The sequence below is a fragment of the Muntiacus reevesi genome, chromosome 6 (genome assembly GCF_963930625.1).
Source record: "Muntiacus reevesi chromosome 6, mMunRee1.1, whole genome shotgun sequence".
NCBI classification, from domain to species: domain Eukaryota; kingdom Metazoa; phylum Chordata; class Mammalia; order Artiodactyla; family Cervidae; genus Muntiacus; species Muntiacus reevesi.
The window spans coordinates 99,853,416-99,872,898 of NC_089254.1; the positions used below are offsets into that span (position 1 = coordinate 99,853,416).

The following is a 19,483-nucleotide window of genomic DNA, read 5'->3' on the forward strand; positions in this document are numbered from 1 at the left end:
GTTGCCATTCCCTTCTCCAGACGATCTTCCCGACCCAGGGATCAAACCCAGGTCTCCTGCATTGCAGGCAGATTCTCTACCTTCCAAGACACCAGGGACGCTCTTTATTATAGCTTTATAGTAAATCTTGGGGCTTCCCTGCTGGCTCAAATGGTAAAGAATTTGTCTGCAATGTGGGATCCACAGAGATGCAGCTCGATCCTGGGTCAGGAAGATCCCCTGGAGGAGGAAATGGCTACCCACTCTAGTTTTCTTGCCTGAAAAACCCCATGGACAGAGGAGCTTGGTGAACTATAGTCCATGGGGTCACAAAAGAGTCAGACCAGACTAAGTGACTAAACAACAACAACATAGTAAGTCTTGACATGTAGTTGAGTAAGTTCTCCAAATTATTCTTATTTTTCTTTAAGGTTGCCCAGCTTATTTTTGACCCTTTAGATTTCTGAATAAATTTTAGAGTCAGTCTGTCAGCTTCCTCTCAAAACCCACCAGAAATTTGATTCTGATCACATAAAATTCACGGATTAATTTTGGGAGAATTTACATCTTTATAAGAGTCAATATTCTAATCCATGAATGTAATATATTCCTCTACTTATTAAGATTTTAGTTTTGAGATTTTTGGTACAGAGGACTTGGAAGTTTTTTCCAAAATTTTTCTAAGTACTTTATGTTTGATTTTATTTAAATGTTGTTTCTAATTTTCCATTTAGCTGTTGTTAGCATATAGATTTAAAGTTGATTTTTTAAATATTTGCTGATCTTGAAATGGAAATCACACTAAATTAACTCATTAATTCTCCTAGTTTGTCTATGGACTCTTGCATTTTCCTTTTACAACAGTGTCACCTGCAAATAATGACCATTTAAGATTTTCTCAAATGTACATTTTTCTCCTTGTAACACTAAGGATCCTTTTTCATTCTAATTTTTCTATATACTTTGGGATATGCAGCTATAGTAGGTTTTAGAAAATGGAGACTGATTTCAAAGAATATAAGAAATAACATTTCAGTAAACATGAAAAGTTAAATTTCAGTAAACATTAAAAGTAGAATATAAAATGTTAAAAGTAAAAGTAAAATGTTAAATCTAAAGAGGAAGCTCTGATTTTGAAAGAAGTTGGCTACATTCATAGAATTAAAGCATCTATCAGAGACTCTACTGAAAAAAAATCCTTGCCTCAAATGGAAGTTGAATAAGATAATTTCCAAGCCCATTTCCAGTTCTTAAGTTCCATTAGTCAGTAATTTCTGGCAAAATGGAGCATACTCTTTAGAAAAGTTTGGTGTTAAGGAAAGCATAGAGATAGATTTGTTATGAGTCAATTGCCATAATCCAGGTGTGACTTATGAGGATCTGTGTTATTGTGTAACTACGAAAACCAGAAAGGCCATCTGTATATCTCAAAGGTTTCACTTCTGGTGTCTGGGATTCAGGAAGTGCCTTAAAACTGAGACAGGAATGTTAGGGCAGACTTTATGGGAAAGTGTTGTGTTTATCTAACTGTATTGGATTTCTAGTCTTAACATTTTTTTTTTTAATAGAGGTTGGTAGACTTTGGAACAATTTATGGCAATGTAACTGACCTTTTGAACTTTAAAGATCTCAGCCTCAGAGGTAGCAGGGCTATTTAAATATCTGTCTCAGATTTAGGAAACTCAACAACCTAGAAGTTACTCCAAATCCCCAAACTTCTCCACTGATCCCTTCCAACCTATTTTGTATTTAAAGAGGATGAAGCAGGAATATCAGTTATATATTTGGAGAATTAGTGAGTACTTTTAAGGTGACTGTATGGCTATAATGTAAATTTTGTTCCGTCTAAGTTGTGTCTGACTCTTTGCGAGCCCATGGACTGCAGCATGCTAGGCTTCCTTGTCCTTTCCTATAATTGCTTTGTTTATAATAAGCATGAAAGGTTGATCTGTTATATTTACTTAGTTATTTTAATTTAATTAATTTATTTTTAATTGGAGGATTCTTGCTTACAATATTGCACTGGTTTCTGCCATACATCAACATGAATCAGTCACAGGCATACACATTTATACTGTGGTTTTTCAGAGCAATTACAATAGATGCTAGCATCTAAAATACTTTCTAAATGAGTAGTATTGTGACATATTCTTTTGTTTTTTAAAGCACAAAATCTATACTTGGATATATTCCTTTAATAAGAAAGATTCAGACATTATAGTTATGTACAAAATAAAAATAGGGAAGTCCTTATTTGTAATGCTTTCTCTTTATTTCCAAATCACCTACCCAGAATCAGATCAAGAGCTTTGTATGTATCCTTTTTTTGATCTTTCTAAGCTTTTGCCTATGTTAACATAGGTATTTATATATTTTGTACATATATTTATATATTTTTGGTTTTGTCTTCACATGAATTTACCTGTACTGTTTATCTTATTTAATAACTTCCTTTTAAAATTTGGGGCATTTTTATATATTAAAAAGTGCTTGAGATGATCATCTAATTTTTTTTTTGGTCAATGTTGTGAATTATACTAAAAAGATTTCTTAATTTTGAACCACTGTAGCATTCTCTTGAGAATCCTTTCTTGACTATTATGAGTTAATTCTTTTAATACCTAATGAATTCAGATTGCTAACGTTTTATTAAAATTTTACATATCTGTCTTTTTTAAGTGAAATTGGCTTATACATTTTTATATGATTGTTTGCTTGGACTCTCCTTATCTAGTTTTTTGCCAGGATTATTCTAGTCTAATAAAATTAATCAGAAAACTTTTTACCTTGTTCTGAAAATATATATTTTACATGAGACTATTCTATTCCCTAAATCATATGGGCAAAATATCATTTTTCTAGGGAAAGGCCTTTGACTACTTTTTATAATTTTCATGGTTAATGATCATTTGATTTTTTATCTCTTCTTATCTAATCTTGATTATCTAATGTTTCACTATTTGAAGATTCAAATTACAGTTTCCCATTCATTGGTAAATATTTAATCCTAGTATCTGTTGTCATTCTGCGTTTTTTGTTCCTAATCTTATTTGTCATCCCATCTTTGTCAAAATAGGACTTGATAATGTTTTCATATTTCTTAGATCTTTTCAAAGAGTCTCCTTTAGGTTTATTGATCTGCCAAACTAATACCAAAACATGTCTTCACACTATAATAATTATCAGGGTGGAATGACAGCAGGAATTGATATGTACACCATTAGAATATGGTAAGAAGTTCCCAAACACATGTTCATATTCTCATATTTGTACACTTAAATTTAGTTTATAATAAAAATAGAATTTCAAATCAATAGTAGAAGCTAGGTCTATTTCATGGGGATGTCTGGCTTACTTTACTATGCTTGCTGACAACACAATAGCACATATTCTTAGATTATTACCTGGAAAAAAAATTTCATGTTTTTAATTGATTGTAGGTACTTGCTTCTTTTCTCTTTCATTAGTTACTGCTTTTACTTATTAGCTTTTCATGTAGCTTTTATGGCTTTGTTTTGTTCTTTTCCAGTTTCCTGTGTTGTACATTGAGTTGCTCGTGATATATAACATTACTTTCTTTCTTTCCTTGGTTCCCCCTTCCCTCCTCTATTTCTCTTTTTACTCCTTTTGGAATCTTCTAGCTGAGTGCTGCTCTGTGAGTCCACTGGTTGCTTGACTTATCCTTTCTACGTCCATTTCTTTATCTTTGTGTATTACGTCCTTGGATAATCTTAAAATGAATTAAAACTATTTTCTTGCCTTGATACTTCTTTCTTTTATTGTTTCCTTTTTGTTATTCAGTACAAATATTGAGTTTGAAACCTTGCTGTTAGATACCTTCACTTTCAATGCTCTTTATTGCTTTACTTAATGGAAGCAACTGTTGTGTGCCCGTGTCTGAAGGTAGGAATTATGTCTATTTTGAAGGCTAATAATGTTTTTTCTATTAACTGCTTCCTCCAATTTGTTTATTAAGTTTGGTCCCTTCCTATCATGATGTTCGTTTCAGTCACTCAGTTGTGTCTGACTCTTTGTGACCCCATGGACTGCAGCATGCCAGTCTTCCCTGTCCATCACCAATCCCCAGAGCTTACTCAAACTCATGTCCATGGAGTCAGTGATGCCATCCAACCATCTCATCCTCTGTTGTCCCTTCTCCTCCTGCCTTCAATCTTTCCCAGCACCAGGGTCTTTTCAAATGAGTCAGTTCTTTGCATCAAGGGGCCAAAGTATTGGAGTTTCAGCTTCAGCATCAGTCCTTCCAATGAATATTCAGGACTGGTTTCCCTTAGGATAGACTGGTTGGATCTCCTTGCAGTCCAAGAGACTCTCAAGAGTCTTCTCCAACACCACAGTTCAAAAGCATTCATTCTTTGGCGCTCTTTTTTGAGCTCCAAAACCACTGCAGCTGGTAACTGCAGCCATGAAATTAAAAGATGCTTGCTCCTTGGAAGAAAAGTTATGACCAACCTAGACAGTATATTAAAAAGCAGAGACATTACTTTGCCAACAAAGGTCCATCTAGTCAAAGATATGGTTTTTCCAGTAGTTATGAATGGATCATGATGTTAGTTTCTCTGAAATTTTGGATGGCTTGGCTTTCATATTTGTATTTCATTATCTATGACTGCCTGTCCTATTTACCTTAGCTCATGCTGAGAATTGAGGAGAAGAGGGAAAATGGTGGAGAGAAAAATGGATACTTATCTGGGAGTGGTGCTCGTGGCCGGGAGGGGGTGGGGGGCAGTTTATTAGCTGCTGCATTGCCATACCTTCTGGGTCCCAGCATGTCTCCTCACTCCCTTACTCACTTGCTCAGTTGTGTCCTACCCTTTGTGACCCCGTGGACTATAGCCCACCAGGCTCCTCTGTCTATGGAATTTTCCAGTCAAGAATACTGCAGTGGTTGTCATTTCCTCCTCCAGGGAGATCTTCCCGACACAAGGATCAAACCTATGTCTCCAGCATCTCATGCATTGGCAGGAGGATTCTGTACCACTGAGCCGCCTGGGAAGCTCCCTCAGTCCCTTAACCTATCAATAAACACTTTTGGATGCCCACCCATTAGCAGGAGCTAACCAGTATCTGTGAGAGCTTCCCAATTAATTATCTCCGGCTACATCCCAGATTTCTCTTCCACTTCTCCACACCTACCTGACTTGGAGCTGTTCTTCTCTTGTGTTTTAAGCTATGAATATGTGTTTTCCCTAGAGCTGATAAAATTGATTTTCTGTGTTTCAGGAACTTCATAACTTTTCTGGTCTGCTGCACTGAACTATATTTTGCTGTTTTACAATGGATTTGCAATTTCTTTCTTAATGATACTTCTGTCAATTCACGTAGAATCAGTTGGGTGGAGAGGTGAATACCTGTGCTTATTTCAGCATTTTGGTTCAATTTGCCATCTATTTAATTTATTATAGCAAAACTAATTTTTAAGTAAATTAATCTATCATTGAAACATGTATATTATCATATGTGAAACAGATCACCAATCCAGGTTCAATGCATGAGACAGGGTGCTCAGGGCTGGTGCACTGGGATGACCCTGAGGGATGGGATGCAGAAGGAGGTGGGAGGGGGGTTCAGGATGGGGAACACATGAAAAAACAATCTGTAGGAACTTTAGAAAATACATCTCACCAAATGATAGTAATTTTTTAAAAAATCTATAATCAAGCCACTGTGAGAAACCACGTGTGGTTTATGTTTACCTTGTGGACACTGTAAATTTGTTTGACATCACTGTCTATCCTAGTTTCATCTTAACTTTCTCAGTGTTCCTTTGATTTCCTTTTCTTATTTCTTAGAAGTGCATTTCTTCATGCTGTGTGCAGGCTAAGTCACTTCAACTGTGTCCGACTCTTTGTAATCTCATGGACTGCCAGTCTCCTCTATCCATGGGATTCTCCAGCCAAGAATACTGGTGTGGATTGCCATACCCTCCTCCAGGGGATTTTCCCAACCCCGGGGATCCAACCCAAATCTCTTATGTCTCACCTGCATTGGCAGGCGGGTTCTTTACCACTAGCGCCACTTGGGAATCCACATATTGTTAGCTATTTCCATGACTCTCCCTTGTGAGAAAGTCCACAGTGTTTGGTCCAGCATTCACCTCACTGTTGCTATGGATACTGTGAGCCTCCAGTCTCACTTCTCTCCCATGGTATTCTTGGCATAATGAACTTACGGATCTACTGAGTCTCTTGTGCATCGCTGCTTTCTCTGCTTGGAGTCCTGCTCTGCTGGTCACGTGTCTAACCCCTCCTAGTGCATTAGGGCTGGACTTACCTTTCACTTGCCTAGAAGCCCACCCTACCCCCACCCTCACCCCAGTCTTCTAGGCTGGACATGGTGGCTGTTATGTGTGTCCCCTCAGCCCCACGGCACGCTATCGCAACACGCATCATATTGTGAGTACCTGGATTCACAAGTTGATTGTAAGTTTGCTGAAGGCAAGAACTGGGTCTTATTTATCTGTATTATTATTAATAGCTCCATGTTGAGTAGGTAATACATGCATGTTGGATGGCTGGATAAATGTATGAATAAAAGAAGAATGAATACATGACTGAATGGAATTGTGCCCCATCAGAAATTCTTCTTGCAGTAAAATTGGTTACAAGTAAATAGATGACTAGTATTTTCCTTCATTTCACGTAATGCTCATTCTGTGCTGTTGCTATAGGATGTCTGCAGACAGAAGTATAAGTGCTGCTGGAAACCTGTGCCAGATACTGCCATCCCCTGGTGCTTCTTCCCCAGGAACTGGGGCTACGAAGTCAGCAAATGGGTTAATAAAACAAGCCCAGGTGAGCACTGCTCTAACATTGCCCCCGGGGATCACTTTACATGGACCAGATAAGTTAACTGCAAAATAAAGACCAAATACTTCTCTCTCCTCCCCTGACCTCCAGTGTATAAAATCCAGTTGAGAAAGTTGCCATCACCATCTCTGTTTGGATATGACATAATCGACGCCTTCTTCACAGCTGAACATCAGACATCCAATCGTTTCCATTTTAAGGTTAGCTTAATAGTTATCACTGAAGACATCTCTGCAGACAGCAGAGCCTCCATGCTGGGTTCAGATCATTCTCCTTTATAAGCTCTGGAGGCAGGAGGTGCCTTTGATTCTCTCTGCAGGAATCTCCTGATAGGATGGGCAGACTGATGTTTATTTGATGGGGGAAGCGTGAGTTTTTTATTTCCTTTTCAAATCAGGAAACCCAGGGTCAAGAATTAGAAGCTGTCGTTACTGGGGGTTATTTGAGAGTGAAAATTTTTGTAGAAGCTCTAAAAGGAAGTGTCCTTTCTGTTTTCTATCTGACAGATCACTGATTTCAATAACGTGCGCTATGAAGTCCCCCATGAAAATGTTAAGCTCTTTGATGTGAATGCTGGTGCTTCCAATTTGAACTATCATCTAGAAGTCATTCAAAAACCCTTCAGCATCAAAATAATGAGGACCAGCAACAAGAGAGTCTTGTGAGCTTTTCAACCTTCTTTGTATACCTTTGAATATACGTCCCAGTGAGTGGCATTCATTCTGACTTAATTGCAGGTAGTTGAAGAGATGAGTATGACTTGGGAAAATGTTTGAACCTCAAAAATGTCAAAGCTTTTACTGTAAATCATTAACACTGGTAATCTGTCATGATCACAGAGAACAAAGAATACTGAAATGTAATGTGCTCATTTGCTCAGTTATGTAAATACTCCTGTGATTCATATATATTTTAAAAGTGGCAGCGTTACTCTTTTAGATTACCATTTACACTGGAACTCAACTTCACTACTTATCATTCCATAGTGTTATTTCCTGAGAAACTTACCAATAAGCACCTAACAGCAGCTTAAACTTAAACCAGAAATTGTCCTGGAGAAAATATAAGGATAATAATGTCAGTGAAATCTATGCAATCCTGTCACACATGAATTACCACTCAGCTGTGTGATCCTAGGCAAATTATCTCACCTCCTCAGTCTCCGTTTCCTTGGAATCAAAACAGCCACTGTTGCTCTGTGTGTTGAGATGCTATTTATAAAGCATCCAGAGTGGTGCCTGGCAGGATGCTGATGGAAGTAGATGGATGGGGTTGCATTGAATAGCTGGCCTCATATCTCCAGGGCTGTGCTCCTTGAAGAATCAAAGAATCGGAGACACTCTAGAAGGGCCTTCAAAGGTAGCATACAAGTAGGCGATGGTGACATCTGAAACAGCTGTTCCCCGAGTGGACAGGCAGGGAAGCAGAGAGACTGCTGACACAGAGAGCTATTGGTTGACTCCCGCCCTTACTCCATGGCCCTTTCTCCAGGTTGGACACCAGCATCGGGCCGCTCCAGTTTGCCCAGCAGTACCTGCAACTCTCCATGAGACTGCCCAGTGCCAACGTGTACGGGCTGGGCGAACACGTGCACCAGCAGTTCCGCCACAACATGACCTGGAAGACCTGGCCCATCTTTACCCGGGACGCCACCCCCACCGAGGTGAGGTCCCCAGCCTCCTGCCGATGGCTCACAGCAAACAATGCCCGCTCTTCTTGCCAGAAAGTAACCTACAGAGTAAAGTAGACGGTCAAGTAATGTAACCTACGAAGTTACATTGATATTTTGCCCAATTTATATAGATCTGTTTGCGTTGAAGAATATTTGTTCATAAGGTTTATAAACTCACAATCAGTAATATAGAGATTTTGGAAAGCATCTCACTTTTAAAGGAACATATAGTTTTTTATGAGAAAGTTTTCTTATTTATTTATGGCTGTGCTGCATGGCATGTGGGACCTTAGATTCCCCACCAGGGGTCGAACCTGTACCCCTGCCATGGAAGCTTGAACTCTTAACCACTGGACTGCCAGGGAAGTCCCAAAGGAAAATATAATTTAATGATTTTGTTATAGCCTAATATATACTAGAAAAAAACATCTGCAAAATACCTTTGTTTGTCTTCAGTAACTGAGCAGTGTCTAGGGAAAAGCTTCAGCAGGGGCCATTCTCAGTAGAACTTTGTAGACTAAAAGAAAATGCCTCTTTTGGCTGCTTTGTTCTGCGGATTAATATATATTCCAGAGACAGTGATGTTGGCATCACCTGGGAGCTTGTTAGGAATGCAGAACCTCAGGCCATAGCCCAGACCTACGAATCAGAACCTACATTTCAGTAAGATCCACAAGTGAATCACATGCATATTAAAATGGAAGAAAAGCTGGTTTAGAGCAGTAACTTATTTGTAGTACAGGAGTCCTTCCTCCATCCCCCCCCTTCCTTTCTCTTCCCTCTCTCACCTTCCCTTTCTTTTCTCTTTCTTACCTTTCCTCATCCCCTCCACCTCTCCTTCTTTCTTTTTAATATTTTTAAACACATAGCCTGTTTTCTCTCCAAGTGAAGCTTCCCTGATGGCTCAGTTGTTAAAGAGTCTGCCTGCAATGTGGGAGCCCCAGGTTCGATCCCTGGGTGGGGAAGATCCCCTGGAGAAGGAAATGGCAACCCACTCCCATTCTTGCCTGGAGAATCCCATGGACAGAGGAGCCTGGTGGGCTGCAGTCCATGGGGTCACAAAGAGTTGGACATGATTGAATGACTAATACTTTCACTTTCTTTCTATCCAAGTGCTGATGTTGTGAGTCTTCCTGGCTATAATTTCAAAACCAGCCTAATTTTGCATAGGCCTGCTGGCCTTCCATCCTTTGCATATCATGCTTACTCTCTTTCTCCTCATCTCTGGAAATTTACTGTGATCAGTTCTGTACCAGGGGCTAAGTTTGCAACATCATACCGGGAGATTTCATAAAGCTTTCTGTATGTTATAATCTTAATATCTTCTCTTCTTATAGCACTTACATTTATACACAGTCTCTCTTTTTATATCAGTGCTCATCACAGCCTTGTGAGTGATTCAGTATCTTTTTAAAAATTTTAAACTTTTGTATGTTATTTATAGAAAAATTTGAAAACAGTTAGGCATAAAGAAGAAATTCAAGATTGCTCATCATATTCTCTCCTTCTGCCAGCATTTTATTGTGTGTTGTTACCAATATTTCCCAAATAAAAAATAATTTGATGGCTGTTGTTGTTTAATCACTCAGTCGTGTTCTGCTCTTTGAGACCCCATGGATGCAGCACACCAGGCTTCCCTGTCCTTCACCATCTCCTGGACTTTGCTCAATCTCATGCCCATTGAATCAGTGATGCCATCCAACCATCTCATCCTCTGTCGTCCCCTTCTCCTCCTGCCTTCTATCTTTCCCAGCATCAGGGTCTTTTCTAGTGAATCAACTCTTTGCATCAGGTGGCCAAAGTATTGGAGCTTTAGCTTTAGCATCAGCCCTTCCAATGAATATTCAGGTTGATTTGCTGGAAATATAATTTACACCATGATATTTATCTGTTTAGTGTACAGTTTAATAATTTTACAATTTAATAATTTTAGTTTCAGTATACAATTTAATAATTTACTGAGTTGTGCAACCATCATCATATTCCAGTTTCAGGACATTTTCATTACCCCAGTAGCATCCCTCCTTCTCTTTTAGATTTAATCTCATCCATACCCCAGTTGCCTACTCCAGCCCCAGTCACTAATCTGCTTTCTGTCTGGATATATTTGACTTTTTGGGATATTTTTCATGAATAGGATTGTATAATATATGGTCTTTTGTGTCCGTTCTTTTCACTTACCATAGCGTTTATGAGGTTGATGACACTTCCCAGGTGGTCCAGTGGTTAGGACTCTGCACGTCCCCTGCAAGGGGCACAAGTTCAATCCTTGGTTGGGGAACTAAGATCCCATATGCTGCACAATGTGGTCAAATAAATAAAATTAAATTTAAAAAATTCTTTCAGAAAATAAGTTTGGCCTGGCTAAGCCAAAAAGAAAACAACCCCCCAAAAAAATCACTTATGAAGTTGACACTTGTATCATGAAGTATCACGAATCAGTATTTCAGTTCTTATTTATTACCAATAGTGTTCCTTTGGATGGATATACCATATTTTGCCTATCCATTTGCCTGTTGATGTTACCATTTCAAAACCTTTTTGGTACAGTATTGAACCACATCAAATGTTAACAGAGTATCTATTGTGCATGGCTTTTGATTTTATTTTAGGTTGAATAAAAATGTTTTCAACAGGCACTACCATTATTTTCTTTATTTTTGTTGTCAGGGCATGATCAATCTATATGGAGCTCACACATTCTTCTTGTGCCTGGAAGACACCAGCGGCTTCTCTTTCGGGGTTTTTCTGATGAACAGTAACGCCATGGGTAGGAAACATCTCTTTCTCTTGGCAGCAATATGTCTTGGAATGCTGCTTTTATAAAAATGCTTTTCATAGTGAGATCATTGTTTAAAGTTGAAGGTATTAATATATTGGACCTACAATATATCTCTATAGAAACTGAAACTCAAACATAGATTAACCTGTTTACAAATCCAGTTCAAGCTGGAAGCTATTTTCATTGAAGACTGCTTCAGTGTTCTCTATTGATGCAATGTTACCCGTAATATTTTATAGATAATAGACTCCATTGATAGACACATTCCAAAGATACCTGTAGATTTCACCATTAAGCCATGCTGTCTGTCTGTAGACAACAAGGCTGTGTTTTGTAGGGTTTCTCATAGCCCACCTCACCTCCCTCCAGTTTCTGGACTAATGGAGCTAGAATAAGAGTTCATTTTTATTTTTTAACTGTAAGCTCATCTAATAAGTTTAAAAATTTTTTTCCTTCAAGCTAAATCACTCACAGATCCCATGAATTTGTATTTTTATATGGTCAGATTAAAACAGATTTTGTCCTTCTTTCTCTTAAAAAAGAAATTCTTCATTAGTATTTTACTCATTTAATATTTTGATATTTTGATGAGCTGAATATTTTGATGAACTGATGAATGATATTTTGATGAACTGAAGAGCCTCTTGATGAAAGTGAAAGTGGAGAGTGAAAAAGCTGGCTTAAAACTCAACATTCAAAAAACAAAGATTGAAAAAAAAACGAAGATTGTGGCATCCAGTCTCATCACTTCATGGCAAATAGATGGGGAAACAATGGAAACAGTGACAGACTTTATTTTCTTGAACTTCAAAATCATTGCAGGTGGTGACTGCAGTCATGAAATTAAAAGACACTTGCTCCTTGGAAGAAAAGCTATGACAAACCTAGATAGCATATTAAACAATAAAGATATTATTTTGCCAACAAATGTCCATCTGGTCAAAGCTATGGTTTTTCCAGTTGTCATGTATGGATATAAGAGTTGGACTATAAAGAAAGCTGAGCACTGAAGAATTGATGCTTTTGAACTGTGGTGTTGGAGAAGACTCTTGAGAGTCCCTTGGACTGCAAGGAGATCCAACCAGTCCATGCTAAAGGAAATCAATCCTGAATATTCATTGGAAGGACTGATGCTGAAGCTGAAAGTCCAATACTTTGGCCACATGATGTGAAGAACTGACTCAATGGAAAAGACCCTTATGCTGGGTAAGATTGAAGGCAGGAGGAGAAGGGGACAACAGAGGATGAGATGACTGGATGGTATCACCGACTCAATGGACATGAGTTTGAGTAAGCTCCGGGAGTTGGTGATGGACAGGGAAGCCTGGCATGCAGCAGTCCATGGGGCCCCAAAGAGTTGTTAGACTGAGTGACTGAACTGAACTGAACTGAATATTTTGATAAACTTCAGCAATCACCCAAAGAAAAGAACATGCGTGATTTTCAACTCTTTAAAAATGAGACTGAGCCTGTTTTGGATAATTCAGGCATTCATATTCCAGAGATGGGTATATTTCCAACTATAACATTCTAAGAACTCTTATCTTACTGCTTTCAGAAGTCACCCTTCAGCCCGCTCCTGCCGTCACTTACCGCACGATTGGGGGTATTCTTGACTTCTATGTGTTCCTGGGAAATACTCCAGAACAAGTGGTTCAGGAATACCTGGAGGTACGGGCTTGGTGTTTAGATAATTAGAAGGGCACATGGAGTTGGACATGACTGCAGCAACATAGCACGCCCACATGCACACACAATCATTATTTATTGCAGTTATCTCATGCATTCATTATAAATTAACAGGAGAACAATTAAAATTGTGAGTGAATTATGGATTCCAAATGCTGGGACTGTGAGTCTTTCATTAGCTGGAAGCATGTTTGTTTGTTTGGCTGTACCAGATCTTAGTTGTGTAATGTGGGATCTAGTTCCCTGACCAGGGGTTGAACATGGGTCTTCTGCATTGGGAGCTCAACGTCTTAGTCATGGGATCACTAGGAAAGTCTCAGCTGTTCATTTATTTTGATGCACATTTATTGAGTGCCTTCTACATACTGAAGAGGCACTGTGCAAGGCGTGAGAAATGCAAAACTAAGTTAGATGCCATTCCTGTTTTCAGGGAGCTCATAGTCCACCTGTGTATGATGAATCATTCCAAAGATAAGATCTAAGGCCACAGATCAGCAAAATCTATTCATTCATTCAACAAATAAAAAAATTACTGAGAAGAAACTATGTAAAAGGAACTGTGCTACTTATTTTCAGTTCAAACTGTAGGACAGGAAGAGACTTTAGACATCATTTAGCCTAAACTTTCTACGCTACAGACGAAAAGCATCAGGTACAGAAAAATGGAGCGATTTGTTCAAGATGGCACAATTTATAATAACATAGGAGAAATATAACAAAGCCTGAAATAATAGGAAGCACCTTATAATTAGTGCTACTAATAAGATGCGAATACACTGCATGGGGACTCAGAGCCACGAGAGAGTCCCCCTCCTGAGGCGACTCTCCTAAGGAAGGACAAGACAGCGGCTCTCAGGGAACATTTAAGACAGGGCTGTATGTGAGATCTTCTCAGAGTGTTGGCTTGAGCAACTTATAGAGTTGGATTTTAAACATAGTCCATTATTTCTTCATCCATCCCATTCAATATTAGTCCTGATGCTTTATGCTTAGCACTTCTCGCTGTCTGAAATTAGACACTGATGTGAGAGCAGGAATCACTTCTGCTGTATGCCACTATATCCCAAGTGCCTTGTCAATCCTTTGCCACAATATCAACACTTAGAAAAGATTCACTGAGTGAATGAATGTTGCTTCTTTCTTTCCCCCAATATTATATTGTGATTCAAGCATTACCTGCAAGTCCCACTGTTTTCTGATGTTGCTGTTGTCAGGAATACATTTAGGTAGTTAGGTGAGCTGTAGAATTTTGCAAATTGCCCAGGAACTTACTCTCAGCTTCAACATTTTTAGATCTGAGGACTTAAGAGAAAATGAAGTGAAGGTAGTTTTTCTGTGTCAGAAGTGGTGTTACAGTGTGTATCCTAAATGCTTAGACACTTCTTTATTTATCTTTTCAGCTTGTTGGACGGCCATTCTTGCCTCCCTACTGGAGTCTTGGCTTCCAGCTTAGTCGCAGGAATTATGGTGGCATTGATGGATTGAAAAATGTTGTAAACCGAACTCGTGAAGCTGAGATCCCATATGTAAGTTGGAACTTCTCTTATCAGCTTAGAAGAACTTCATATGCTTTGGAGTATGTAGTAGGTTGGAGAAAAATAGCATCAGGGATCCAAGAACCTATCAACAAAGCCCCAGTCAACCCCCATAGACTCATGTACCCATGATTTTGGGAAATGTCACTTAACCCCTTCACATTTCAATCTTCTCATTAAGAATAACACCTACGTCTCATAGGATGGTATGCAAACACAAAACATACATATACACGAGAGTTTGGTTAATTAAAGCTCTATGCTTTTGTTATTTATCTTTGTTAATTATTACTCTGGCAATTTTAGGGCAAGAAGACCAATTTCTCCTCTTATCATCTATTCTAGTTCAAAGTTTAGACTCCAAGTTAGAACACGGTTATAACATTACTAATATACTCATTCAAACACACTTTAAAGAGAACTTGTTTTATGTCAAGCATCCAAGTTCTCAAGTTACAAGGTGAACAAGATCCAGTCCTACTTCAAGTTCTTCTCAATTCCTTATGGCATGCTTCTGTTGGTATGAAAGGTAAGTCTGCAATCTAAGAGTACCGGTATCTCTCAGAAAGGGTTTCTTTACTCCTAGAGTATAGCCAGGTCTGGACAGTTCTGGGATCATTAAGAACTATGGCTTCAGTTTTAATCATCAAGAACCAGAGCTATAATATCTTCCACCAGCGTGATCTTATTTCTCAGTTCTAATTGACCAGCCCTGTCTTTCAGGATGTCCAGTACTCTGACATTGACTACATGGATGAAAAGAAGGATTTCACTATTGATGGAGTGGCTTTCCACGGTCTCTCGGATTTTGCCAATGAGTTACATAAAAATGGACTGAAATATGTAATTATTATGGTACGGTCAAACACTTATTCTGTTGCCTAATTTTTCCTTTCAAAGTGGGAAAAGTTACTAAACAGTACTTATTATATTCACTTAATAGAATCCGGGCATCTTAAATAACTCTGACTACCAGCCTTATGTGAAGGGAAGCAGAAAGAGAGTGTGGATCATGGGGAACAAAGGCTTTGCTGTTGGGCAGGTAATTTCTCAAGAAAACTGGAGTGATTACAATCATTTTGGGAAGTTTGTACTTTCAGTATGAAGATGAGTAGGTAGAAAGCAAGTTACAGTATCATTACTGTTTTCATAACTTTAGTGTTTTCTTTTATTATTACTTTTAGACCAGCAGATAGGAATAATAGAAAGATTAAAATTCTGAAGGATTTTTTAGTTGAAATATATTATATATATTAATACCATTGTTTAAGTTTAAAGTATATAACACGTTGATTTGATCCATGTGCAATGTCACTGCTGTTGCAGCAATAATTAGTACTTCTATCACCTCATATTTTATGCTTTCTTTATTGTGGTGGGAAAAACAGAGCTAGTCTAATTAAAAACCTATACCCTGACTCTCCAATACTACAGATAATTGAGAAGAAATATTTTTTTAAGATTTATTTGTTTATTCTATTTTTTGGCCGTGGTGAGTCTTCGTAGCTTTGCACGGACTTTAGTTGCAGTGAGTTGGGGCTACTCTTTGTTATGGTGTGACTTCCACTGACCGACAAATAACACAAATCATTTGATCTAGGATGTTGGCAGAGGTAGTCATAGTGGGGGTGGTTGGCGTTCATTATAAAGGCATTCAGTTAGAACAAAGCTTGCTGGCCCTTCTCTAGGTGGAATGTTGCTGTAAATGACTTCTTTACCACATGTCTGTCCCCTGAGGTCCAAAATTATCTCTAATTATGATCTGCTGTCATCACCTAAAACAAAGGACCAGGAGTTCAGTCCATTTACAGGAAGAACTTCAAGCTCTTATCTTGAGTTTTAAGAAGCCTCTGAATTATAAATACATATAAATTGTATATATTGTATTACTTGAGCATAAAATTATCCCTAAATGACAATCTATACATTTGCTGGGGAAATGAGCAAAAAAGTATCCACAAAAGCTTATATCCTACAAATTCATAATTTACAATAATTTGGCTATGGCTGTATCTTTGTGCTATTTGTAGAAAATGTTAAAAGCTACACTTTGATAAGAATAGATAGGATGAGAAGATAGGGTGAGAAATAATTGGGCCTGAGTAAGAAGCATGAAATTAATTTAACCACTTAAAAAAGATTGCTTATATGCTGAAGCCAATGTATTATTTAGAAATATCATTATTCAATGTAGATTTTAGATTACCTTTAATTGACAATACATTAAAGAAGTTTAATCATTCTCTTCTAAAATATTGTCCAGTTAGATTTCCAGTATTTTAAATGGTTTTTCTCCCAATTGGCCTGACATAATTTTACCTTTTTTTTTAATAGGAAAAAGACATTTGATGGCTTCTTATCTATTTAATGACTTCTTTTTCCTTTTCTTCTTTGTTTCCTTGTCTCCTTACTCCTAATTTACTATTAAATTTTAGGAAGAGAGTCACAAATTTTGATTCTTAAGTGATAAGATGCATGGGGCTTCTTGTAGAAGAAATGGTAGCCAGCAATAAATCCAAAGTGAACCATCGAACAGACTAATTGCCACAGCCTTCTTTCTTCTCTAGGCATACCCTGGTTGGACAGTTTTTCCTGATTTTACTAATTCAGATGGTACTGAGTGGTGGAAAGAGCAGTTCAGTGAATTTTATAAAACTCTGGAGTTTGATGGAGTGTGGATTGTAAGTTGTTGTTTCAGGATCAAACCTATTTTGGGAACAGATATTCCAAATCATGAGATAAACTTTGACTCTGATCTATATGTAATAAAATAATTTGCTTGATGTAGTGATATTTAAAATCCTTTTACTTCATGTTGAATTTATATGCAGTAAGTTAGATTCCTCAAAACTCTGGGAAGTTTAACTCTTGATCTGCCACTAACTGATTATTTCTTTTTGAGAAAGTCCTTTGTTTTTTCATGGCTTCAGCTTTTACCTCCATTAACTGTATTTTAACTTAAAAATACTGTTTTATGAGAAGCTATTAATATAATTGTTATTGTCATACTGATTCATTAAAATTTAAAATTAATTATTAGAGAATTATTTCATGAGCATCTTTTATTTTTTAGGTGGGGATAACTGGTGGGGATATTTCTTTGAAATTAAAAAAATTAGTAAAATCAGGCATCACCTACTTTTAGTTCATATTTAAAGAAGTGGATAGAAAATTTGGGGCTTCTAATTTAGTAAGCATTACTCAACAGCTAACTGTGCATCAGTAACATTTTCCATTTTGTGTCTTTGTAGGAAATGGATGAAGTGTCTAGCTTTCTACAAGGTTCTGATCAAGAGTGTGAAGTAAACAACTTCAACTTTCCTCCTTTCAAACCTCGTAAGTTTCTACTTGTTTCCTAGTGATGGAGGGATGAGATGTGTTTAAAACAACCTTGATAGTTAGTACTTGGTGTGGCCAGGAGCAATCTACTTCCCAGTACAAGGGACTCCCCATCCAAACACCCTGACCACCCTGACCACTCTTCTGCTGGAGACCTTGCTTCATTGTTCAGTCTCTGAATACCTTTTCGTTGCCATAATCCAAGGGCAAGCACTTGGTGGAAGCCATACCTCCTATAGTTGTAGAGTTTTACATACTTCCACCCTATTCATTGTCTCCAAACCCTTCATACAAATGGTTCAATGTTAAACTTTTTTTTTTTTAATGTTAAACTTTATAATCAGAATAGCAGAATACATTAATGTACAAACTACCTGCCATTAAAGTAAATCTTTGTTTTGTTAACTTTTCTTTTTTAAAAAAAATTTTTATTTATTTTTGGCTGTGCTGGGTCTTCATGGCTGCGTGCTGGTTTTAGTTGTGGAGAGCAGAGGCTACGCTCTGGTTTTGGTGCGTGGGCTTTTCATTGCTGTGGTTGCTCTTCTTGCAGAACACAGGCTCTATGAGTTCAGGCTCAGTAGTTGTGGCGCGCTGGGCTTCGTTGCCCCATTGCATGTGGGATCGTCTTGGACTAGGGACTGAATCCTTGTCTCCTACATTGGCAGACAGATTCTTTACCATTGAGCTACCAGGAAAAGAAAAAAAAAAAGCTCATTAGCAAGAGTTTAAAGTATGATTCCTTTTAGGTCCTTCCTATTTTTAAGGCCTTTTCCTAATGAGTTTTCCAATCCCTGATTTTGAAAGAGTATGTCTGTGTGAAAGAGAGAGAGAAAGAGAGAGGAAGAGGGAGAAACAGTATATAATAATATATGCTAGAATCTGGAAACAAATGAACATCTCAGTGGATAAACACAAGTTTACTCAGTAATACTGTGGTGTGGGATGTGTGACTCTCATCGAGCAATGATTCAGGGACCTAGTTACTTTCACAGTCTGTTCTCCCATCCCAGGGTCCTTTACTTCCAGCTTACTGGGTGAAAGAGAGGGTAGAGGGATTCTTATGGACACTCCTGGAAGTGGGGTGTATTTAACATGCTCACATTCCTTTGGCCAGACTCCAGTAACACAGTCTCAGCTTAATGTCAAGTGAAAGTGTGAAATATTCTCCCAGGAAGAGAACACAGGCTTGCTGAGCCTCTGGCCAATTTCTGCCACTTTATTCTGATTTATCCACTTCATGTGCACCCTTGGACCAAGGTTTAGCTGTTTCTTTGGTCCCTTTTGGTCACTGCAGGAGTGGAGAATTTTTCAGGCAGAGTCTTGACTTTCAACCATTTAACTTTTTGTAAAATCTACTGTTTGCTTCTCTCACGTATTCTTTTTTCTTAATTAAAACGTTTTTTTAGCTATGCTGGGTCTGCATTGTTGCTCTCGGGCTTTCTCTAGGTACAGTGAGTGGGGTCTACTCTTGATTGCCTTTCATGGGTTTCTCATCGTGATGCTTCTCTTGTTGCAGAGCAGGGGCTCCATGCAGGCGGGCTTCAGTAGTCAGAGGGTGTGGGCGCAGTAGTTGTGGCGTACAGACTTGGTTGCCACGCTGAGTAAGTGAAGTCTCCCCAGACCAGGGAGACCTCCCCAAACCTCTGCCCTCTGCATTGGC

General features: G+C 38.2%; 1 protein-coding gene across 1 annotated transcript in view; it reads left to right on the forward strand.

Moving 5' to 3' along the window:
• LOC136170352 (probable maltase-glucoamylase 2) overlaps nucleotides 1-19,483 on the forward strand; it is a 100,317-nt gene that overhangs the window by 6,423 nt on the left and 74,411 nt on the right. Inside the window, exons 3-13 of the mRNA XM_065938505.1 lie at nucleotides 6,668-6,791; nucleotides 6,897-7,006; nucleotides 7,313-7,467; nucleotides 8,298-8,469; nucleotides 11,149-11,248; nucleotides 12,819-12,931; nucleotides 14,350-14,475; nucleotides 15,208-15,339; nucleotides 15,428-15,526; nucleotides 17,052-17,165; nucleotides 17,736-17,820. Of these exons, the coding sequence (XP_065794577.1) occupies nucleotides 6,668-6,791; nucleotides 6,897-7,006; nucleotides 7,313-7,467; nucleotides 8,298-8,469; nucleotides 11,149-11,248; nucleotides 12,819-12,931; nucleotides 14,350-14,475; nucleotides 15,208-15,339; nucleotides 15,428-15,526; nucleotides 17,052-17,165; nucleotides 17,736-17,820 (1,330 nt within the window). The remainder of the gene's footprint in view (nucleotides 1-6,667; nucleotides 6,792-6,896; nucleotides 7,007-7,312; nucleotides 7,468-8,297; nucleotides 8,470-11,148; nucleotides 11,249-12,818; nucleotides 12,932-14,349; nucleotides 14,476-15,207; nucleotides 15,340-15,427; nucleotides 15,527-17,051; nucleotides 17,166-17,735; nucleotides 17,821-19,483) is intronic.